General features: G+C 39.8%; 1 protein-coding gene across 2 annotated transcripts in view; it reads left to right on the top strand.

The window, feature by feature from the left end:
- The window catches only part of FRY (FRY microtubule binding protein), a 344,560-nt gene that overhangs the window by 146,155 nt on the left and 175,980 nt on the right, over positions 1-22,425 (top strand). For both annotated transcript variants that reach the window (XM_058688112.1, XM_058688123.1), the window contains exons 3-4: positions 5,011-5,064; positions 21,383-21,522. In XM_058688112.1, the coding sequence (XP_058544095.1) occupies positions 5,011-5,064; positions 21,383-21,522 (194 nt within the window). The remainder of the gene's footprint in view (positions 1-5,010; positions 5,065-21,382; positions 21,523-22,425) is intronic.

The following is a 22,425-nucleotide window of genomic DNA, read 5'->3' as shown; positions in this document are numbered from 1 at the left end:
AAAGTAAGTTTTAAGAAGTAGCTTATACTATCTTGAAAAAGTGAGATATTGTTAAAAAAAATTTTAAGCGATGACAGAAGTGATCCCTCAAGTTTCTCCTGGGTTTCTTTTCTTACTGAGAATTTCAACATCACTAAAGTAGAAAGACAGTAAAAAGAAACCAACTTCAGCAATTATCAACTCATAGCCAGTTTATTACACACTCCTTGCATCTCCCCCGAATAATATTTGAAGCAAATACCAGAAACCATATTATATCATCTCTGAACATTTCAGCATGTACCTTTGAAAGATACTCCTTAAAACAAAACCGCAATATCATTACCACACCTAAAAACTTAACAGTAATCCCTTAACATCCTCAAAGAGCCAAAAAGTGTTAAAGTTGCCAATGGCCTCATGAATGTCATATTTTTTAACGATTTTTTAAATCGGGATCCAGATAAGATCCACATATTGCAATCGTCTTGTTAAAAAATCAGTAGGAACCTCCGCTCCCCCCACCCGGCACCCTTTCACTCCCCCCCGCCTTGCAACTTATTTCCTGAAAAAACACTTTTCTTTCCTTCAGTCTGGATTCTGCTGCTTGTGTCCCTTTGGCATAGTGTAGCATATTCCTCTAACTGCTGTATTTCCTAAAACCTGGACATTGCCTCTGACTTGGTCAGACTCAGGTTTGGTGGGGGGGTTTTGTTTGTTTGTTTTGGTTAAGACTAGTTCATAGTGTTTGCTCTCATCAGAAGGGACTTAATGTCTAGTTTGCTCTGTCCTGTGCTGCTCACAGTCCAAGGACTCCCAGCTTTGGACCACTAAGAATTTTCAGGGATCCATCACCCCAAAGTCAAGTTTTTTCACAATGATTTATTTTCAAAACAAATATACCATTCAATTCGACTAACGAGTTTTCAGTAAATAAGTAAAATTGTTATTAAAATACAGAATGAAGATAAGTTTTTTAAAAATTTAAAAGCATACTGCTCTTACTGGGTGAAGGAGAGACCATCATTTTGAGACTCCTCTGTCATAGCTGATTTCCGCTTGCTCTTTACCCATTGTTCATTCTGTGTTAATTTCACTTCACCACTTATTTAATGCTCTTTGAGAACCAAGATGTCTTGGATATACAAACCTTGGATTCTTAGACTTGGGATTCCATGCCGCCGGTCTCCTCCTGCAGGAGAACCTCAAACAGAAGTGTGCCTCTGCAGCTTTTCTTATGTGTGAGAGCCTTCCTGGTGTTCGCTCTGTATTCCGATGACTCTCTTCTGAGCAAGTCTCCTCTCTTCTCTCCTCCCTCCCTCCCTTCTTTCCTAACTTTCTTTGCTCTTTTTCTCTCCACTTTTTATTTAGCCTGCATGATACTGTCTTCCCCAGGTCTACTTTTAAGCCTCCTGGCACTGATAAAATCTATGTTGATGAAAAGAAATTCCTTGGGATTGGTGAAACGTGAACTTGATTTTCTGTGCCCAAAGCTGTCTTTCCAAATGCCTAGATGTATCGTCAGACATTGAACAAACCCTGTCAGTGCTTCCCAGCTATGTCCTGGGTATGAAGGGAGAGGGGGAAATTGCAACAAGGTGGAACTGCTTACCAGAATAGATGCAAACAAAGTCTCCTGTGATAACTAACAGGTGGCTCCGCGAAGGAGAACTGAGAACGGGCTTAATCTTGGAAGGAACATTTAAACTTAGTCTTCAAAGAATATGACTTCCCCCACTGCAGCAGGATGCTGTCTTTCAGAGAAGGTTCCCAAGATAGGGACTCCTGAGTTATTGCAAAAGTCTACAGATCCACATGTATGCTAAGCATTATCTTTTAGTCTCCCGTATAGATGTATTCCTTTTTCTCTAATGTATGTAAAATAAATACTGTTGCTATTACAGTACAGAGCCATCTAAAAGTATCATTGAAGTCACAGTATTAGCGCTCTATCGTTATGTATTTAAACAGATACTAAAATAGAAGGACTATCTGGTGTGTTTGGAGGTGTGAGTGTGTGTTTTGCAGCTGGGAGTTCCTTGAAAAATTTTGACTTTAAAATGGGTCTTATAAAATACGGAGTGGTAATGATTGAGCAACATTGTGACTGTGCTAATTAGCACTGAATTGTACACTTAAAAATAGTTACAGTGGCATATTTCATATCATGGATATTTTGCCACAATAAAAAAGTATATTAGAAATTTGGGGGGGGCCTGGGTGGTTCAGTTGGTTAAGTGACCGACTCTGATTTTTGGCTCAGGTTGTGATCTCAAGGTTCGTGAGTTCAAGCCCCGTGTTGGGCTCTGTGCTGGGCGTGGGGTGGGGATTTTCTCTCTCCTTCTCTCTCTGCCCCTCCCCCACCCCTCTCTCTCTTTCTCTCTCAGAATAAATAAATGTAAAAAAAAATTTTTAACTTACAACAAAACACACACGCACATGCAAGTAAGGGGAATCTCATAGTTGTAGAAGCTGGACGTCATCGGCTTAGAGTCTTTATTTATTTGGCAGATATTTAGCCATTACCAAGGAAGGCTCTGCTCTGTAACTTGAAGTGCAGAGTGTCCTGCACTTCTGGAGCTTGTGGTCCAGAGGGGATGACACTTAGCTCATCCCTCAGGCACATGTAGTTGTATAGCGTGATTCCACACTGTGATGTGACTTTACACTATGTTGAGTGTTATGAAGAAGTGTACAGAGTTCCGCAGGCATGTAAGGTGTGGGGAGGACAGACCTGGTGTTCAGACTCCAAGAAGACTTCACCGTCTAAGTGACAGGTGCACTGAGACTTGAATAATGGGCGAATATAGACAGCAGTCCTAAGAGGTCATTGGCTGCTCTCCCATTTCGGTCTTTTCTCCTTAATGGCAGAAACCGTGTGTTCTTCCGCATTCCACCCACAGGTAGCATTTGGGACGCCGTGAGCCCTCGGTTTCTGTTGAGTGGTGAATAAATAAAACACTGACCAGAAATGCTTATCCTGGGTTTGTACCAAGGATGTGTGTGGGACCTGGCACCGCCAGTTTCCATTTCTTTAATTTTCGTATTTTTAATTTAACTGGTTTTACAGAGAACTTCAGATGACATTATCACCTTCACATGTACAGGAAATGTCTCGCGATTTAATTGCAAGATTTGTCTTTTTGTACCATCAACTGCATCTGTTGCTTCTTTCATGGTTCTTCTGTGTTCTCACCTACATTTTTGTATCCACTCTCCCACCAGTGTGTTCTAGATAGCGTACTTTGAAGAGGAAATGTCTGTTAGCCCGTAAGAACACAGTTTTCTCTTTACCTGAGATAAATACATATTTTGAAGCTGTGTATTTTGCAAATGAGAACAATTGATTCATATGGCTCATGGTAAAGCATCAGATCTCCAGGCTGAGCCCATCACGTGCGTGCATTTCTTCAAGAACAAAGATTCTGTGGTGTAGGGGTGCGGTTTGCCATCTGCCTTAGGTGCATATTATCTTTTCAGGTAGAGGAGAAGATTAGAGAAGTGAGGCAGGGAGATTATATAGATGTGGTTGACAACATGTAAATTGAGTCTTTCTAGAACATCGACATTGGCTAAAGTGAAACTTACTATTTTTTTCATATATAACTTTTACATGGTTTCTCATCCTAAACCAAATTTTGGATCAGTATTAACTTCCACACCTAAAAAGAAAGAAAGAAAGAAAGAAAGAAAGAAAGAAAGAAAGAAAGAAAGAAAGAAAGAAAGAAAGAAAGAAAGAAAGAAAGAAAGAAAGAAAGAAAGAAAGAAAGAAAGAAAGAAAGAAAGAAAGAAAGAAAGAAAGAAAGAAAGAAAGAAAGAAAGAAAGAGAGAGAAAGAGAGAGAAAGAGAGAAAGAGAGAAAGAGAGAAAGAGAGAAAGAGAGAAAGAGAGAAAGAGAGAAAGAGAGGAAAGAGAGAAAGAGAGAAAGAAAGAGAAAGAAAGAAAGAGAAAGAAAAAGAAAGAAGAAAGAAAGAAAGAAAGAAAGAAAGAAAGAAAGAAAGAAAGGGGGGAGGGAGGGAAGGAAGGAAGGAAGACAAAAGAAAAGAAAGAAAAAGGACAGGTAAGGATTAACAGTTATCCTTAAGATGCCCTGCTGGAAAGTCGGTTAAGGCTTCCTAATGTAAACAAAGGTGTAATGATTTTGAAAAATTATTTCTGTAGACCTCTGTCACTACCCAGATTATTTCTGCAGAGATTTGCGTGTGACATAAATCAAGTAACATGCCCCAAATTCACCAGTTACACACAGTAACTGTAACAGTAACAGTAACAGTATTATTGGTAGGGTGTCCCTCAACACCAATCTAATGATTAGATTGTTTCTCAATCTTATTTTGTTTCTAAATCTAGGGACTTGGAATAGTGTATTACTTTCAAGTTTTTATTATATGCTAAGTCCCAGGATAGATAGTAAAATGTTTCATACGATTGCCATAGTGGTTTGTTTTCTTCAACTTGTATGTCAAGTCCAGGGTAGATAGTAAAATTTTTCACGTGGATTCCATAGTTTTTAATTATGCAGTTTCCATTGTGAACTCCAGGCCACTTAGAGCATCAGCTTTTTAATGTTTTCCTCAAAGAGGTATATGTTAAGATGAATAGCAAGAATTGTGGTGGTAACAATCAAACACTGTATATTAAGGTGGGCAGAGCTAAGGGAGAGCTTCTCACTCATTTGAAAACTGGCACCTCTCAAGGTACCTGGGTGGCTCAGTCGGTTAAGCGTACGACTTTGGCTCAGGTCATGATTTCATAGTTTGTGGGTTTGAGCCCCACATAGGGCTCATGCTGACAGCTCAGAGCCTGGAGCCTGTTTTGGATTCTGTCTCCCTCTCTGTCTCCCTCTCTCTCTCTCTGCCCCTCCCCCGCCCACACTCTGTCTTTCTCTGTCTCTCAAAAATAAATAAACATTAAAAAGAAAACTGGCACCTCTATCCCATCATGGGAGAAATAAATTTTTTAAATTGTAACAATAATGGCACTTTTTGAATACTATTTAAGAGTATCTAATAATTATTCTTTTTCTTTCTAGGAAAAGCCATTGACAAAATCTCTACAACGTGGAGAAGATACCCAGTTTGACCAAGTATGTAATAAGTTATATGTATATATGTTATATTCTGGCTTTTATTAATTTCCAAATGCACAAAAGGCAAGGGCTGGATGCTCATTATTGATGTATTGATTAATTCCCTCAAAGAGGATACAGGGATATGATCTTAGGAGCTGTGTCCTTCAGCTTTTACAAGTAGACATTCAATAGATGTCTATTGATTGGAATTGGAAAAAATGGGAATATGTTGGAATAATATGAATAGGCCCCCAACTGCCTATGGTTTTCTAAAGCTTTATATACCAGAATTGAAGAAACTAAGAAAAGATAAAAAAAACTTCTATTCCAAAATTTAGTAAGATGCCTCTGAATAAATGATCATCACTCTGTAGGGATCAGATCTCTGCATTAGGGCTTATCATGTTTTCATCCAGCATTTTTCTTTGAATAACTACTATTTGCTTGATACAGCCCTGCAAAATACAGAGTCTAGGACAAGTTTTAGCTCTTTTGGAATTCACAATGACGTGAAAAAAAAATCACCTTAACAATAATTATAAAACAAGTATGGTGACTTAGATTCCAATGGAAAAGGTGATACAGGAACAAAAATAATTTAAGACAGAATAAATACAAAGAAAGTCTTTTGAAAATAGATTGCATAGAGATTAAGGAGGGTACTTGTTGGGATGAGCACTGGGTGTGATATGTAAATGATGAATCACTAAATTCTACCCCTGAAACCAATAATACACTATATGTTAACTAACTGGAATTTAAATAAAAACTTGAAAAAAAAAACATAGGAGTAGTAAAAGGGCATCCAACTCTAAAGAGCAGGTAATAAACATAGGAAATCAGGATCTGATGATCCTGATTCCGTAACTTTAGGAAGGCTTCAGGTATGTTTAAGAATGATGGATAACTGGGCATCAGAGGAAGTGAGAGATGTGTCTGTGGCATTTCCTAAACTTGTGCAGTTGATGACAGAGAGGACAGCACATTCTCCTTCAGAAACCTCACTTGAAGCCAGTGGCAGAGACCAAATACTGCTGGATGCATCACAGCCTCATCTAATATGGTGGGGGTTTTATTGTCTTAAGGAGAACTCAGAGAGAGTGCCCTTCCGACAGAGCTTTGTAATTGCCTTTAATGTGGAATCAGGAGGAAAATTCTCTGGTTGTTAAAGTTCAGACTTGTTTGATCCAAACCTGTAAGGATGCGTTATAAAGTTTGAATTCTGCATTTTCTATTGTGTAAGCCGTTTGCGAAGGGAGACTTGAAAACCTCGTGCTTATAGTCAGTGTCTGAGGGCTGGTGTGGTTCTGGGTTTGCACTCTGTTGCTGGTAGAGCTGGCTGTTTTCTGGAATGCTGGTGAAATGGAATATGGGCTTCATCTCTCTGTGTCTCGGAACTGTCTTCTCTTGTCGTATTGTCTTTAGTCATCACCTGGCAGGTGCCAGGCTGGTCAGAGACCCTGGACGAACATTTGGGTCATTATTTTTGAAATGGGATAAGTTGTAGCTCTTTGCTTTTCCTTAAGAATGTAAATATTTGTCATCTGTCTTCCATAACTTTCCACTCTATTTTCTCTGTCTCTATTCTATCATATTCCCATCCTAGATATTCATATTCTAGAATATCACTGTCCTTTCCTAAAAAAAAAAAAAAAAAAAATTCTGCAACTTAATGTATATTTTTCTTTATTCTCTGGGAAAATAGTGCTTCTAAATTTTAACATTGCAGATAATACTTATCCGAAATGATTTGGCTTAAACACAATTTCCCATTTATTATCCAGTCCTCTATTTCTGAATTTCAGCATTGTGGAAGAGATAGCCTTTGGAATTAGATAGACCTGGGTTGAAATCCTGACTTTGCCACTTAATTAGCAATAATACTTTTAACCTTGTTGCTCAGAATGTTGAAATGCACGATCTCTGCTCTGCCCCAGATCTTACTGAATCAGATTCTGCAGCTTAACAGGATCCCCAGGTGACCCATGCACACGTTAAAGCTTGAGCAGCATTGCTCTGTATCACATCTCTATGCAGGAAAGACACTTCACAAGTGAATCAATAGTGAGATGGCCACTGAGAATTTTCAAGTAAGACACGTAAGATTATCCTCTCGTCATTAAATCATAAATTTACAAATGAACCAAGAGAGAAGACAACCTACAAAGTCTATTTCACTTTGAAGAGATAGGGGCACCTGAGTGGCTCAGTTGGTTAAGCGTCTGAGTCTTGGTTTCGACTCAGGTCACAATCTTGCGGTTTCATGAGTTCGAGCCCCTTGTCGGGGTTGGGATTCTCTGTCTCCCTCTCTCTCTGCCCCTCCTCCACTCACGCTGTCTCTGTATCTCTCAAAATAAATAAACTTGAAAAAAAAAAAAGATAGTAAGACCCCCCAGGCCATAAGGAATCTTGGCTGAAATTGGTCCACCTATGCCCATTTACTGTTTTGCTACCAGATTGTAAGAATTGAGGTTCCATTGGCAATGCCATGACTGTATCAGGCTCTCTTAGTCTTTTGATATTAAACATTCAAATTAGGAATCCCCTTGTTCCAAAACCAAGTAGTAGGATTTTACTCTGGATTCACACAGTATATGAAAAGAACATACTGGTGATACCACCTTGCATTCTATTGACTCCATTGCTGTGATGGTGGGACCAATAGTAAGAGTGGAAGTGACGTTCGTGTGTACTTGCCATAGGATAGGCACTATGCTAAGTATATCCATTGAACAGTATGCAGCTGGTCCCTGTTTAGAGAATACTTGATCAGTTTCTTCCTTTTGAACGTCACTGGCATGAATGACAGATTGCAGAGAGCTGGGCTTGTGCACGTTCAGTGCCTGATCCTGGACGGCGCTGTTTACTCCTCCACTTAACAAGCCCATGATCCATTTTTCTCTTGCTAGAAATAGAAGCAAAAAAATCATGTGATACTGTATAATTTATGAAGCCCCTTCTCTCTCATTATCTCCACCGACATCAATCACTGCTTCCAACAACTCCGAGAAGAAGCCATCATCATCACCATCTCTATGTTACATTTCATGGAAATGAGTGTCAGAGACCTTGCCCAACACTATATGACTGAAGCCTGAAGGAGCCAAGTCTGGCATCCACATGTTTGGACTCTCAAACCTGTGCTTTTTACTTTGTAACATGCTTATATGTCTAACAACTAAGTGTGTGTGTGTGGGGGGGGTGCCTGGGTGGCTCAGTCAGTTGAGCTTCCGACTTTGGCTCGAGCCCCATGTCAGGCTCTGTGCTGACAGCTCAGAGCCTGGAGCCTGCTTTGGATTCTGTGTCTCTGGCTCTCTCTGCCCCTCCCCCACTCACACTCTGTCTCTCTGTCTCTCTCTCTCAAAAATAAACAAACATTAAAATAAATTTTTAACTAAGTTGGCAAGAATTCAGAGGGGAGTTTTCAACAGGTAAGGGCTCTCAGATCCTGTATCAGTTAAGATTCGGTTTTACTGCAAATGACACATAAAATAACAGTGGCTTGAACAAGATATTTTCTTTCTCTCTCATGTTCAAGAAGTACAAAGAAAATCAGTCTAGTATCTTTATATTATTTTTGTTTTCCGGTGCATGGCTTACATTCCCAAGGTCATCTCATGGTCTAGTTTGGTTTCTGGAGCTCAGCCATTACATCTGCATTCAGGCAGTAAGAAGGAGAAATAGGAAAAGAATTATAGGAAAATAAACAAATAAACCCGAAAACACCCCAACATTGCACACACCACTTCTGTTCATATTCAGTTGATAAGATCTTTTTTTAAAATTTTTTTAACATTTATTTATTTTTGAGAGACAGAGACAGACAGTGCATGAGCAGAGGAGGGTGGGGGGAGAGAGAGAGAGAGAGAGAGGGAGAGGGAGGGAGACACAGAATCTGAAGCAGGCTCCAGGCTCTGAGCTATTTATTAGCACAGAGCCTGGCGCGGGGCTCGAACTCACGAACCATGAGACCATGACTTGAGCCAAAGTCGGACGCTCAACCGACTGAGCCACCCGGTGCCCCTTCAGGTGATAAGATCTTAGTCACATAGCCACACGTAGCTGGAGGAGAGATTGGGAAATTTTATTTTGGGCAATTATTCATCCATCTAAAAATCAGTTACTTTATAAAAGCCTATTTTTTCCAAAATGTCCAATAAAGAATACTATTTACAGTTCTGTATACCTCCTTTTTTTCCTGCTGTGGAATATCCCTAGAATTTGTCAATTTTACAGTTTAAATTTTAAAATGTGTATATTTAGAGTTAAAGCTTTGTTTCCTTAAGTTTTCTTCTGTATCTTTTATATATAATTAACTCTTGGCTTCATATGTTTTAATCTAATCTAATGATAATCTAACCCTGTTTAGGATATACCTGGAAAGATGTCTAAACAGGATTTTTTAAAGCTCTGTAGGAGCGGGAGAAGACTCATACTAGTCACTGCTTTACACATTGAACAGCTTGGAATTTGTGTTATTCCCAGAATTTGACTTTGGATCAAGTTCATATCCATGAAATTTGTACATTCTTACACAGCACCTAGCAGGCAGCAACCCTGCACCAAGCAGTATGTCAGCTGGTGGAAATAAACATGAAATGAACACGAAGAAATCATGGTACTGCCCTGGAGAGGCCCCTAATCTAATGGGCAAGACAGAGAGATATGATCAGACGAATCATAACCTCAGGCTAGAAAGTAAGCTCACCGTGGAAGGACCACGCATGGTGCGCCCCAGGTAGCAAGCTTTGCCCTGCACTAGGGAGCCAGCCAGGGACGGCTTCAGTCCCTGCTAGTGAGAAAGTCATACCAATAGTGAGAATTAATAAAGGGGGAAGAGATTTCCAATAGCATTTTGAAAACATATGCTGCCAGTAATTTATTTTAAGTGCCTAAATTAATTGTCACAGATTAGAAAGTAAAATGAGTAAAATATTGTCCTGGTGGCAATGTTCTTTATTATAGTAGACATTTATTAAAAGTGTGTGTGTGTGTGTGTGTGTGTGTGTGTGTAGGGGCGCTTGGGTGGCTCAGTCGGTTAAGCGTCCGACTTTGGCTCGGGTCATGATCTCACGGTCCATGAGTTCGAGCCCCGCGTCAGCCTCTGTGCTGACAGCTCAGAGCCTGGAGCCTGTTTCAGATTCTGTGTCTCCCTCTCTCTCTGCCCCTCCCCTGTTCATGCTCTGTCTCTCTCTGTCTCAAAAATAAATAAACGTTAAAAAAAAAGTGTGTGTGTGTGTGTGTGTGTGTGTGTACATGCACACAAAGCTCTGTGTGGGACAAAGAGATGTAAGGATGTGGTCCCTACATTCCAGGAGCTTCAGATCCAAAAGAGGTTAAGGCAGTGCACAGACCACTCTGACAGGGGTCCATGTGTGTAAGAAGTACCACATGGATAGTACAGACAGTAAACATCGTGAGATTTCAGTGAACAGAAGACATACACTTTAGGGCCGAGTGGCTGAAAAATCTTTCTAGAAGCGGATATAGTTTGTCAGGTGCCTAAAACATTAGAAGCAACAGGATTTTGCCAGGTGTTGATGGTGAGGAGGATTGGAAATGTGCAAAGGTCCTGAACAGAAAAAGGACATTATGGGTTATCTTTGAGGACTGATGAATGGCTCTATCAGTTGAGGCGGAAGATGTGTATTGTTAAAAGATGATATTCAAAAAGAGACAACGTCATAACTCTCGTAGAAATATAAAAGGAATGTATGTGAAAGATTTTACTTAACTCATTTTTAATGAGGAAGTTACAGCCAGTTTAAAAGAGAACCCCCAAATGGACACATTTATAAGTCAGGAACATTGAAATGAATGTGCAGTCAGAGGCAAAAGTGGCTTCTTTCACAGCGGGAGAGTGAAGTCAGTTAATTGAACCGTCACTGGGCAGAGTGTTTTTTTCTTTCTGTAGAAAAGAATCTCTGGCATTGCTATCAGTTGTCTATCATATGCACAATTCTATTTTATTTTTTTTTAATTTTTTTAAATATTTTATTTATTTTTGAGACAGAGAGAGACAGAGCATGAACGGGGGAGGGTCAGAGAGAGAGGGAGACACAGAATCTGAAGCAAGCTCCAGGCTCTGAGCCGTCAGCACAGAGCCCGATGCGGGGCTTGAACTCACGGACCGTGAGATCATGACCTGAGCCGAAGTCGGACGCTTAACCGACTGAGCCACCCAGGTGCCCCTCATATGCACAATTTTAAAATAGCTCAAAGGCATTAAAAGGTACAGAGTGCCTGCAGACTTAAATTAGACAACCCCCAGAGAGGTGAGCTCTGAACAATGCATCGTTTTCTCCTGAGACACAAAATTTTCCGGCTGGCCTCCAGTGTTAGGGATCAGACTGTGGAGGACTTTTAATGGCATTGGGTGGGGCTTTCTCTCATACATACTGGGTGTCAAATGGATCAAAGTGGCAACTTGATGTTAACCCCGAGGTAGCAGGTTCATGAATGGAGAGATCCTTGAAGTTGGGAGGCGTTTGGGGAGTTTGAGTATTATGATAAAGATTTGACACCAAATAGGCCCAAACTGAGATGGAGACAATGGAACTGGAAAGAAAATATGTAAAATTATATAAGAAGAATCAATATTGGTTGAGAGGGGAAATAAAAAGTAACTGTAGTTTTCAACCATGATTTGGAACCACTTCTGTTCAATTCAACAAATACTGAGTGCCCAAGCGTACTAGGATCTGTGCAAGGTTCTGGGGTTACAAAATCAGGAAGATAGGGTTCCTGCCCTCGAGGAATTCTCAATCCCAGGAAGAGGACCGATATCCAAATAAATGATAGTGCAAAGCGAATGTTATAGCAGAGGTATGTTTCAAGTGCTATGGGAACTCAGGTTAGGGGGGCAGTTAACGATGCTTGGAAGGTGGACAGGTGTGTCACAGGAAGCCACCAAGGCACAGGGGCATTTTAAAGATCTCTGTCATCCAGATGAAATGGGTTGCATCATGCCAGGCAGGAACTGCATGGACCAAGAAGTTGAGATTTGAAGAGTGGCCTGAGAGAAAAGGTGGCCGGGAAACTGCAAAAGCCTCAGAAGATTCAGCTTTCTAGGGCAGGGCTGGCCCATGATGGCAGCAGAATAGAGACCCTCACGGAAGGGGGAGACGTTAGCAGCCATGAGCTCCCTGGACACCAGCAATGAGAAAGCCTTTTGCTGCAGTGTTATTTGCTGACATACAGAACGCATTTTCATAGCTGATAGATTAATATTCAGTAGTTTGAAAAACTTACGTTCAAGCTGAGTCACGCTAGCTGATCATGACTGGCAACACTGAAATTAAAAGGCGGTGTACCAGGGCATCATCATGGCGCTGGTGATGAGTTCCCTGTCTGTGGTCTGTTGGAGAGGGTCCTATGAATGAAAGGTGAGCTCCCCATTTGAACCTCAAGTGAAATCTTTCTTCTGCTATCCAAGTTTATAGATATCCTTTTTAAATATAACGTCCAACGCATTTTATTTTGGGTTCTTAGATGACACAGTAGCTTGCCTATGATGAGTGTGGACCTGGGTTAAAGGTCACCAGGGGCAGCTGAGATATCAAGTTAACCCATTTTAAAAAGCGAAAAACAGTACTCCAAAGTAACCCTCACCTGAAGAAGTATGGGACCCTCACCTGGTGGAGGATGTACCAATGACAGTCGGTAGCTACATTACACACAGAGATGAAAACTGTGGCTCTTGAAAAAAGTAATAATGGAATCTTCATCATCTCATATACCTTCCAGCTACATGTGCTTTCTTGTCAATTTTCTCTGCCCTTGGTTGTTAGACTTTTGCTTCTATCTCATTATGACCAAAACATGCAGTAAGTTAAACGATACAAGCAATTGTATACTGTATGATGTTTTCTATTTGAAGAATTACTCCAATTTTGTTTCTTAAAACAGTCATAATCAGTAAGTGAAAGTTATTTCCTCTTGATGTGGTAAAGGACGATTACTCCCCAAAGGAGCTTGTGCCAGAACAACTAGAATTAGAATCCAAATCCTTATTTTCGCAGGTGAATGGTCTTAATGTGCTTCAGCACTGCATAAGTAATCATATGGGAGATAAGAGAGTATATAAGGTAACATAAGACTGGCCGCATCACCGAATCCTGAGAAAGAAAGCGGTTCAAGGAGAACCCGAGAAAGAGTGTCATTTGCTCACGAAACTTGGAGAGGGATGACTACAAAAGGCCATTGGTTGGCCAGTAGGCTTGCCCTTTCCGATCTTTTCTGTAAATTGTCGGGAGTGTGGCAAGCACAGAAACCAGATGTCTGAGATGAAGAAGTGAGGCAGGAAGAGGAAGCATCATCAATACTTGGCTGATTTGGAATTTGGCCAGAAGAACAGGTTATCTGGTGAGAGAGGGGAGAACAGAATCAAATGAGACCTGTGTGTGTTTTACAGAACCGTCTTGTGCTGAATGACCTACAAGAGCTTAACACCATATCTTTTGCCAACGGGTGTGTCCATTTTTCATTCGCGTTTGGGCTCAATGTTTTCTGATGGTTGAAGTTCCTGAAAGTCTGATGTGTACATAAACTGGGCTCCCGATAATTGGTTTTAGTCAGCCTCTTCATTCTGGTTCCATAATAGTTGCCATGTCAGTGTCCTTTCCCAGAGTGAGCTGTTGCCTGCAGCAAACTCGGGGAGCCTGGTGTTCCCTACCTTTCTTTTATGGGGCTAATGTAGGACCAGCATTGCTTGGAGACCTCTACAAGTGAACATTTGGAATGTACCACGTTGGCAGCTCCTGGAGCCAGAAAAGTGTGGGAACACACACCAAGCTGCAAGTGTTCTTATTTTTTTTTAAGTTTTTTTTTTTGTTTTTTGTTTTTTTTTTTTTTTGGTTTTTTTTGAGAGAAACAGAGACAGGGGCAGTAGGGTAGAGATGGAGAGGGGGAGAAAGCGAGAATCCCAAGCAGGCTCCACACCGTCAGCACAGAGCCCAATGCCAGGCTGGACACGAACCGTGAGATCATGACCTGAGCTGAGACCAAGAGTCAGACGTTTAACCAACTGAGCCACCCAGGTGTCCCTAAAAGCTACAAGGGTTCTAAATGGAGGCCTTAGTAGTTTGTGGTTGGATCAGAGACAGGTGGGTCCTTTTTTTTTTTTTTTTTTTTTTTTTTTACAATACGCCTGAAAACACCATTTATCAGCTGTCATAAATAAAATTCTGTCAATAATTTCTATCATTCATTCTGTTATTAACTTAGTCTAAAATCCTTTCAAAGTCAAAAATTTTTATGTCTGTGCTTCAGTTTCAATATTTAGAAATGGAAGAGGAAAATAGACGTTTTCGAAGGTCTGTTATGTGCCCCACACTTTATAGTATCTCATCTTTTACTCTTCCTAAAACCCCAGTGGGGTTAAGTATTCTTCAGTCCCATTTCACAGCGGGAAACATGGAGCCTCAGAGAAATGGACACATCCAAGCTCGTACAGCCAATGAAGGACAGAGCTGTAACTTGAACTTAGGACCATCTGATCTTCTCAATACACTGATGAAATTATGAAAATGTAGCTTGTGAAGGATCAGTCATCTGTGCTGAGAACATTATTTAATGCAGCTATTTGCAATTCAGTGTGACCAGTGCTGTCTCTATAAATTTCATATAATTTGCTCAGACATTCCAAGTAACTTCTATGGGGTTTTCTTCTAGACATATGTTTACACATACTTTTGTAGTGCCTTAGTTTCTTAATACATTAAAAATACCATCTACAAACAAGAAACATGGTAAACCAAGCCCATACATCTATAGTAGAGTGAAAATAACTTTTTACTATCTTGGGCAGTAATAATTTTTCTGGAAAGGAAGCAGGTGAAATTCTAGTGCTTCAACACTGATTCTAATGCTACAATTCCATCAAAATCTATTTAAAATGTAGAAGTGAAAACGTAAGCAATTAAGAGTAAAAACTAACTGACGTTGGATTCACATTAGTGTTATTCAGTGGTTCTTAAATTATTCTCCCGTGGAACGTGGTGTTCCACAAAATAGACCAGGATATCAAAGTCATATAATAAAGATCTTTTCCTAATTTGCATGAAAAATGTAATACACAGATTTGTATAATTTTAACGGAATACTACGTGGCAATGAGAAAGAATGAAGTTTTTGTAATATTCTTAAACCTCTGGTATATGTCATCACTGATTGCTATAATCTAGCACTAGTACGATATATGATCCAGTAAAAAAATTGCATTTGGATTACTTCCACAGATCAACATTTTGTGGTAGTTCATAGACAGTAACCTGACCCCCCGGGGCTTGGCCACCTGAACTAGTTTGAAAAATTAAACTATCAATGAAGTTACTTTAAAATTATTCACTAAACACACCACTCGGGGCAAGTCAACCTTGTTATTGGAAGATACGGAATGACTCCACCGAGTAATCATTCAAATATTTATGTAAAGTTTCCTTCTTTGCATTCAGCAACTATAATAAAATGCTTATGAAAAATGAATGCCTTCCCTACAGCATAATGGACAGTCTCTTTCAGCCTATTTATACATAAAATGCCAAAATAAACATTAAGAAAACATTTGCAAAGTACATTTAGTACTCCCCTCTATCCCCTCCCCCCAAAGCAAAACACCAGTATGAAATAGTTCTGTGATTCTGTGCAATTCATCTCCTCAAGCTCCACAGTACCTAGCTCATCTATGATGGAAGAATATGATCATTTAAATGCAACAAGAACATCTTTGTAAATGGGCCTGCCCCCTTTCAACAGCAACACAGAGCTAGAATTCATCTCGCCATTGGCTCTGCTTCCCGTAAATGAAGGAGTTGAGTAACCAAGAAGCCAGCTAGACCTTCCTCCCTTCCTGAGCTTTGAGGGCCAGGTCTTTGCAAATTCCACCCTTCCTTCCTGACAAGCCTGGACTTTAACAGTAACAGGGCAGTAACAGAGAGATGGAAAAAACACACACATCCACCCAGTGCTGACCTTTCTTCTCTTCTACGATGGTCTCGATGTATTTGCCGTGGAAAGTATGCCCAGTAGATATAATACCAAGAATGGCTTCACGATGACTTTTTAATGGGTAAAAAAAATTACGGCTGAGGTTTAAAGAATACTATTGACGTTCTCTATGGAGAATGTGGGTTACATCTAAGTGAGTGAAACTGCTAAACATTGTGAGCTCTACCCAGAGACAATTAGGGGACAAATGTAGGTTTATATCTCCTTTTTGGGTCTGTAGTAAATGACAGAAGCATGTAAATCTCCCACATAGGTGTTTTCTAAATAAACTTTTTTTTATTTTTGGATAGTTTTTAATCTACAGAAAGCTTGCAAAGAAAGTACAGACAGGTGTCCTGTTCCCACACCCAATTTCTTTTATTAACATCTTACGTTACCATGTACATTTGTCACAATAAGAAACCGACATCAGTGCATCATTATTAACTAAATTCTGGATTTGTTTTATTTGTTTTTCGCAAATATCTCTTTTCTGTTCCAGGATACTGTCTAGGATACCACATCATATTTAGTCATCGTGTCTCCTTAAGTCCTGTCCAGACTTATACAAGTATTTTTGAATTACTGAAATATGATAGTAGATGGTTGGGGATTTTATTACACATGTGATAATTAAGGCGGAATTAACCTATGGTGAAGGACTCCAGATTCTGGGTTTTTTCCCCTTCTGGGAGGAACCCCCTTCAGTTCCCAATTCAAAATATCTTAGATGGTAGTGATTGGAGAAGTATCCTTTTTTGTGCTTGGGTAGCTTAGAGAGAACTAGTAAATTATCCCCTTGACATCCCTAATTTGCTTCGTTCCCAAAATTTACCACTGTTACATGCACAGGAACAACGGGAAGATACGTCGTGGCTGTGGATATTACGGTGTGGGGGGGAGCGAGGATAGGGTCTCTTTTTAAAAAAATAATTCGAGGGGCGCCTGGGTGGCGCAGTGGGTTAAGCGTCCGACTTCAGCCAGGTCACGATCTCGCGGTCCGTGAGTTCGAGCCCCGCGTCGGGCTCTGGGCCGATGGCTCGGAGCCTGGAGCCTGTTTCCGATTCTGTGTCTCCCTCTCTCTCTGCCCCTCCCCCATTCATGCTATGTCTCTCTCTGTCCCAAAATAAATAAAAAACGTTGAAAAAAAAAAATTTTAAAAAAAATAAAAAAAATAAAAAATAAAAAATAAAAAAATAATTCGATATTTTTCAATTAAAAACTGATGGTGACTCGGTTCACAGGGTGGGCAGAATGCAATAGCCTATTGATACTTAACTTCTATTAAACCATAGCTAGCGACAATGTACAATTTTGTGTATGTACATATAACCATAATTACAAGACAGCAAGAAATAAGGCTCTCAAGAAACAGAATCTGAGGAAGGACACATAATTGTTCTGTTCAATCTTGGAGCTTCTTTTAAAGGTGACAGTGGAAAGTCCCATTGACAGGAAGCTCTTCAACTCCCATTGCTCTAGTTTCCTTTATAAAAAGAAGTTAAGCCTCGCCTGCTTCGCTACAGAAACATTTTAAGTTAACTAAGGTTTTCCATTTCTCCTGCCACTTCCCGGCTCAAGCTGTGATCACTGTGTGCCTGGAACTGTTGCAGTAACCTCATTCAATTCGAGAGCGCGTGTGTGCCTGCATGTGTGTGTGTGTGCGCGTGCGCGTGTGTGTGTCTGTTCTGACCACCTCTGTTGGCTCTGACCACCTCTGTTGGCAAACACCCTTGGTCTAACCTACACATCACTGCTGGATTAAACTTCCCCAACGTTTCTATGGGCACATTTTCCTATTCAGAAATCTTTAGGGGCTTCCCATTTTCTAGAGAAGAAAACTGTAATTTTTCAGACTAGCATTAAGTAACTTCTCTGATTTAGTTCCAGCTTAAAATTTCCAACATTATTTTTCTTCTCTCCGATATACCCAAGTCCCTGCACCAGCCAAATATGTCTTCTTTCGGTTCACTCAAAACCTTCATTAAATTAATCACTGTAATTATTATGAACAAACAATTATTTTGCACCTTCATTACCATAGGCTTCCTGCCTTGAGTCTTTGCTTAGCTTTCTTCTTGACTCTTGTCTCAAATTTATCCCCTTTCTAAAAAAGGCCCAGGTAAAATCCTCCCTTCATTTCTCTTCAACTCTCACCTACCCCCTGCCTCTAGTGATCTCCGTCCTGACAACCTGCAGGGTCTACATGCACTCTCAGTATGTTGGTTTACCTACCCCTGGTTGTGTTTGCTATATGCATACTTACGTAGTGTCCGTGCCAAGTGCAAACCTCACCAATTAAACGGTTTTTTATTCTTCTTCCATGTAACATATGATGAATATTTTCATGTCATTAGATATTTTTGAAGTGTGATTTTTAATGGTTTCATGGGTAGTCTGCCTCACATTCCACATTGTATTAAGATATATAGTTGGACATTTAGATGTCCCGTTTTTTCTATAATATAATGCTGTCCTGAACATTCTTACTCATCTCTAATTATGTATTTGAGATAAATTCCTAGGAATGGGCTTCTTGAGAAGCATTTATGAAGTTCCTGATCACATTTCCAAATTTCCTCCCGATATGTTGTGCCAACTTTTTTCTTCTATCAGCAGTGTTGGAGATGCCTATGTTATCATTGTCTCATTGGCACCGCAGGTCATAATTTGCCTGTAAGAAATCTTGTCGGGGGGCACATGGGGGGCTCAGTCGGTTAAGCGTCTGACTCTTGATTTTGGTTCAGGTCACGATCTCACAGTCATGAGACCAAGCCCCACGTCAGGCTCTATGCTAGTACGCTGCGTGTGGAATCTGCTGAAGATTCTCCCTCTCCCTCCCTCTGCCCCTCCTCCACTTGTGTGTGGGCTCTCTCTCTCTCTCTGTCTCTCTCTCATATCTGTTTGCCATCTGTTTGTCTCCTTTGGAAAAAAAAATGTCTGTTTAGGTCCTCTGCCCATTTTTAGTTGGATTGTTTGGTGGGTTTCTCGTGTTGAGTTGTAGAAGTGTTTAATATATTTTGTATGTTGACTCCTTCTCAGATATGCAAGTATCTTCTCCCATTCAGTAGGTTGCCTTTTCATTTTGTTGATGGTTTAGTGCCACGAGTTTATTTTTGCTTTTGTTTCCCATGCCCGAAGAGACATATCTAGGAATACGTTGCTACAGCCGATGTCAGAGAAATTACTGTCTATGCTTTCTTCTAGAAGGTTTGTGGTTTTATGTTTCCCATTTAAGTGTCTTTAATCCAATTTGAGTTTATTTTTGTGTAAGAAAGTGGTCCAGTTTCGTTCCTCTGCATGTAGCTGTCCAGTTTTCCCAGCACCATTTATTGAAGAGACTCTTTTCCCCATTTTGTATTCATGCCTCCCTTGTCACTGATTAATTGACCATATAAGCGTGGGTTTCTTTCTGTACTCTCTATTCTGTTCCATTGATTTATGTGGCTGTTTTTGTGCTGGTACCATACTGTTTTGATTACTATAGCTTTATAGTGTATCTTCAAATCTGGAATTGTGATACCTCCAGCTTTGTTCTTCTTTTTCAAGATGGCTTTGGCCAATTAGTATCTTTTGAAGTTCCATAAAAATAGCATTATTTTTCCAGTATTATTATTCTAGTTCTGTGAAAAATGCTCTTGGTATTTTGATAAGAATTTCATGGAATCTGTAGATTGCTATCAGTAGTATGGATGTTGCAACAATATTAATTCTTACAATCCATGAAGATGAAATATCTTTCCTTTGTGTCAAATTCTTCATTTTCTTTCATCAATGTCCTAATAGTTCTTTCATATCCTTGATTAAGTTTATTCCTAGGTATTTTATTCTGTTTCATGCAATTGTAAATGGAATTGTTTTCTTAATTTTTCTTTCCCTACTTTGTTATTAGTGTGTAGAAATGCAGCTGATTTCTGTGTATTGATTTTGTATCCTGTCACTTTTCTGAATTATTTTATTGCTTCGAACAGTTTTTCAGTGGAGTCTTTAGGGTTATATATATGTATGTATATAGCCATACCATGTATACGGTGTGTATATAGCCATACATATATGTATATGATATGTATATATCATATGTATATGGTATCATGTCATCTGCAATTAGTGACAGCCTTACTTCTTTCTTACCAACATGGATGCCTTTTATTTTTCTCATCTGCTTGCTGTGGCTAGGCCTTCTAGAACTCTGGTGAATAATGGACATCCTTGTTTTATTCCTGATCTTAAAGGAAAGCTCCCAGTTTTCACCACAGAGTATGATGTTATCTGTGGGTTTTCCACGTATGGCCTTTATGATGTTGGGGTATGTTCCCTCTAAACCCACTTTATCAAGCATTTTTATCATAAATGATGTCAAATTTTGTCAAATGTCTTTTCTGCATCTACTGAGATGATCATATGATTATTTATCCTTTATTTCGTTAATGTGGTGTATCATGTTTATTGCTTGGTGAATATTGAACCAACCTTTCATCCCCAGAACAAATCTTTTAATTTTGATGACTTTCAGTTTCAAATTATCATGGACTTTGCTCTTGATGTGTTACTTAAGGAATCCTAGGCTGACCCAGAGTCACAAAGATTTTTCTCCTACGTTTTCTTCAGAAGTTTTACAGTTTAGGTTTTTTATAGTATGATTTTTTTCAGTTAATCATTGTACATGGTATGAGATGGCAATTGAGGTTCATTTTTTCCACGATAAGTAGCAAAACATCATGAATCTTTCCAGAAAAGGAAATTGGAATAACTCGTCTCTCAAAGACATGTTTGTTGTTTAAAAAAGAGGGGAGTGGTTTGCCTTCAAGGTGATAGACAATAAATTATTGCTGCTGGTTCTTGAGTCTAATTTGGAGCCTACCTCAGATGAGTGAATGAATGATTATGGGCAGAAAACCATACATTATGTTACATTACCACTTGGGTTGTTTGTTTGGGAGCTAGGCTTGCTTATTTCCCCTAAACAATTAATGTGATTGTGTCAATTAATGTTTTTATTTCTACAACAAGCATTTTTGAGACCTAAGGAGTACAAGGCACTGTACTTCTTGGACGGTGTGGGAAAATAATTTCTCTGCAGTCCATGAATAACCTGTGTGCAATTAACATCTGACTTCTAGAATGAAAGGAAGTCAAAGTAATTAACTTTCTTGAACCACAAAATTATTATATAAGGAACATCTGTAAACATTATAAGATTTGGCCTCTTGGGAATGTACTCATAAAGATTGTTAAGGGAAAGGTGTGATAAATAAGAAATATAGCTTGGAGTTATTTGTGAAATGAAAAGTATTTCAGTAATTGCCGGAGCCACCAAAGCCTTTTTATCACCTCTTTTTCTCTATAGGTCATCAGCTCAATGAGCTCCCTTTCTGAGTACTGCCTGCCTTCCATTCTGCGTACATTGTTTGACTGGTATAAAAGGCAAAATGGCATTGAGGATGAATCACATGAATACAGACCAAGAACAAGCAATAAATCAAAAAGGTACATTTCTTATGTGTAGGAATTATGAGGATCTTTCTTTCTTTCTTTCTTTCTTTCTTTCTTTCTTTCTTTCTTTCTTTCTTCTTTCTCTCTTTCAGAAACATAAATCAAAATGGGATTTATGCATCATCTAAATCTTCCTGCCTATGCATGGATACCTAGCAGGTGCACATGGATACCTAGCAGGTGGCACAGGTGGCCCCTTGTCTAGCAGTGGGAGTGCTAGTCACTGCCACTTGTCACAGGTTGAAAAGACACACTCAGCCTTATTTTGACATTGGTGGGGGCAGGTGTAAAGGGCCCTAGATTACCTTGCTACTTTCCTGAGCCCTCTGTCTTCCAGTCTGCACCTAAAAGCAGAAAGGCTGTAGCAGGCCCCACATGGTGCTGCCTAGTCCTTGTCAGTAACTTTGAGTGCCTGGTGTGCCGTCATGGGAAGGAGGCTGGACAGGACCTTAGCAGTAGGCCTGGAGGTGCCATCCATGAGCCCTGTGACTTTGGGCAGCTCACGACCTCTCTGTACTTTCGTCTCTTCACTAGCGAAACAGGGAAGTCAGATGACCTCATCTCGAACTTCCCTTGCAGCCGACATTTGTATTATTCTGTGCTCCCCCTTCTCTTACGGATTTGAAAAGTGGAACTTGCTGCTACATGAACCTTTTAGCAACCATAAAATTTAAGATTCTTTTACTGTCAAATGAAGGTGCCATCCCCCCAAAGTTTACATAAATCTATGGAATTCATATGTTTGAGATATAAGTAAATATAAGAAAGTTGACTATATTTACCTTTTCTTAAAAAAAAGATTATTTTAGGGGCGCCTGGGTGGCGCAGTCGGTTAAGCGTCCGACTTCAGCCAGGTCACGATCTCGCGGTCCGTGAGTTCGAGCCCCGCGTCAGGCT

The sequence above is a fragment of the Neofelis nebulosa genome, chromosome 1 (genome assembly GCF_028018385.1).
Source record: "Neofelis nebulosa isolate mNeoNeb1 chromosome 1, mNeoNeb1.pri, whole genome shotgun sequence".
Taxonomy (NCBI): Eukaryota; Metazoa; Chordata; class Mammalia; order Carnivora; family Felidae; genus Neofelis; species Neofelis nebulosa.
The sequence above is the reverse complement of the archived record's forward strand: the minus strand, read 5'-3'. Positions and strand labels throughout refer to the sequence as shown.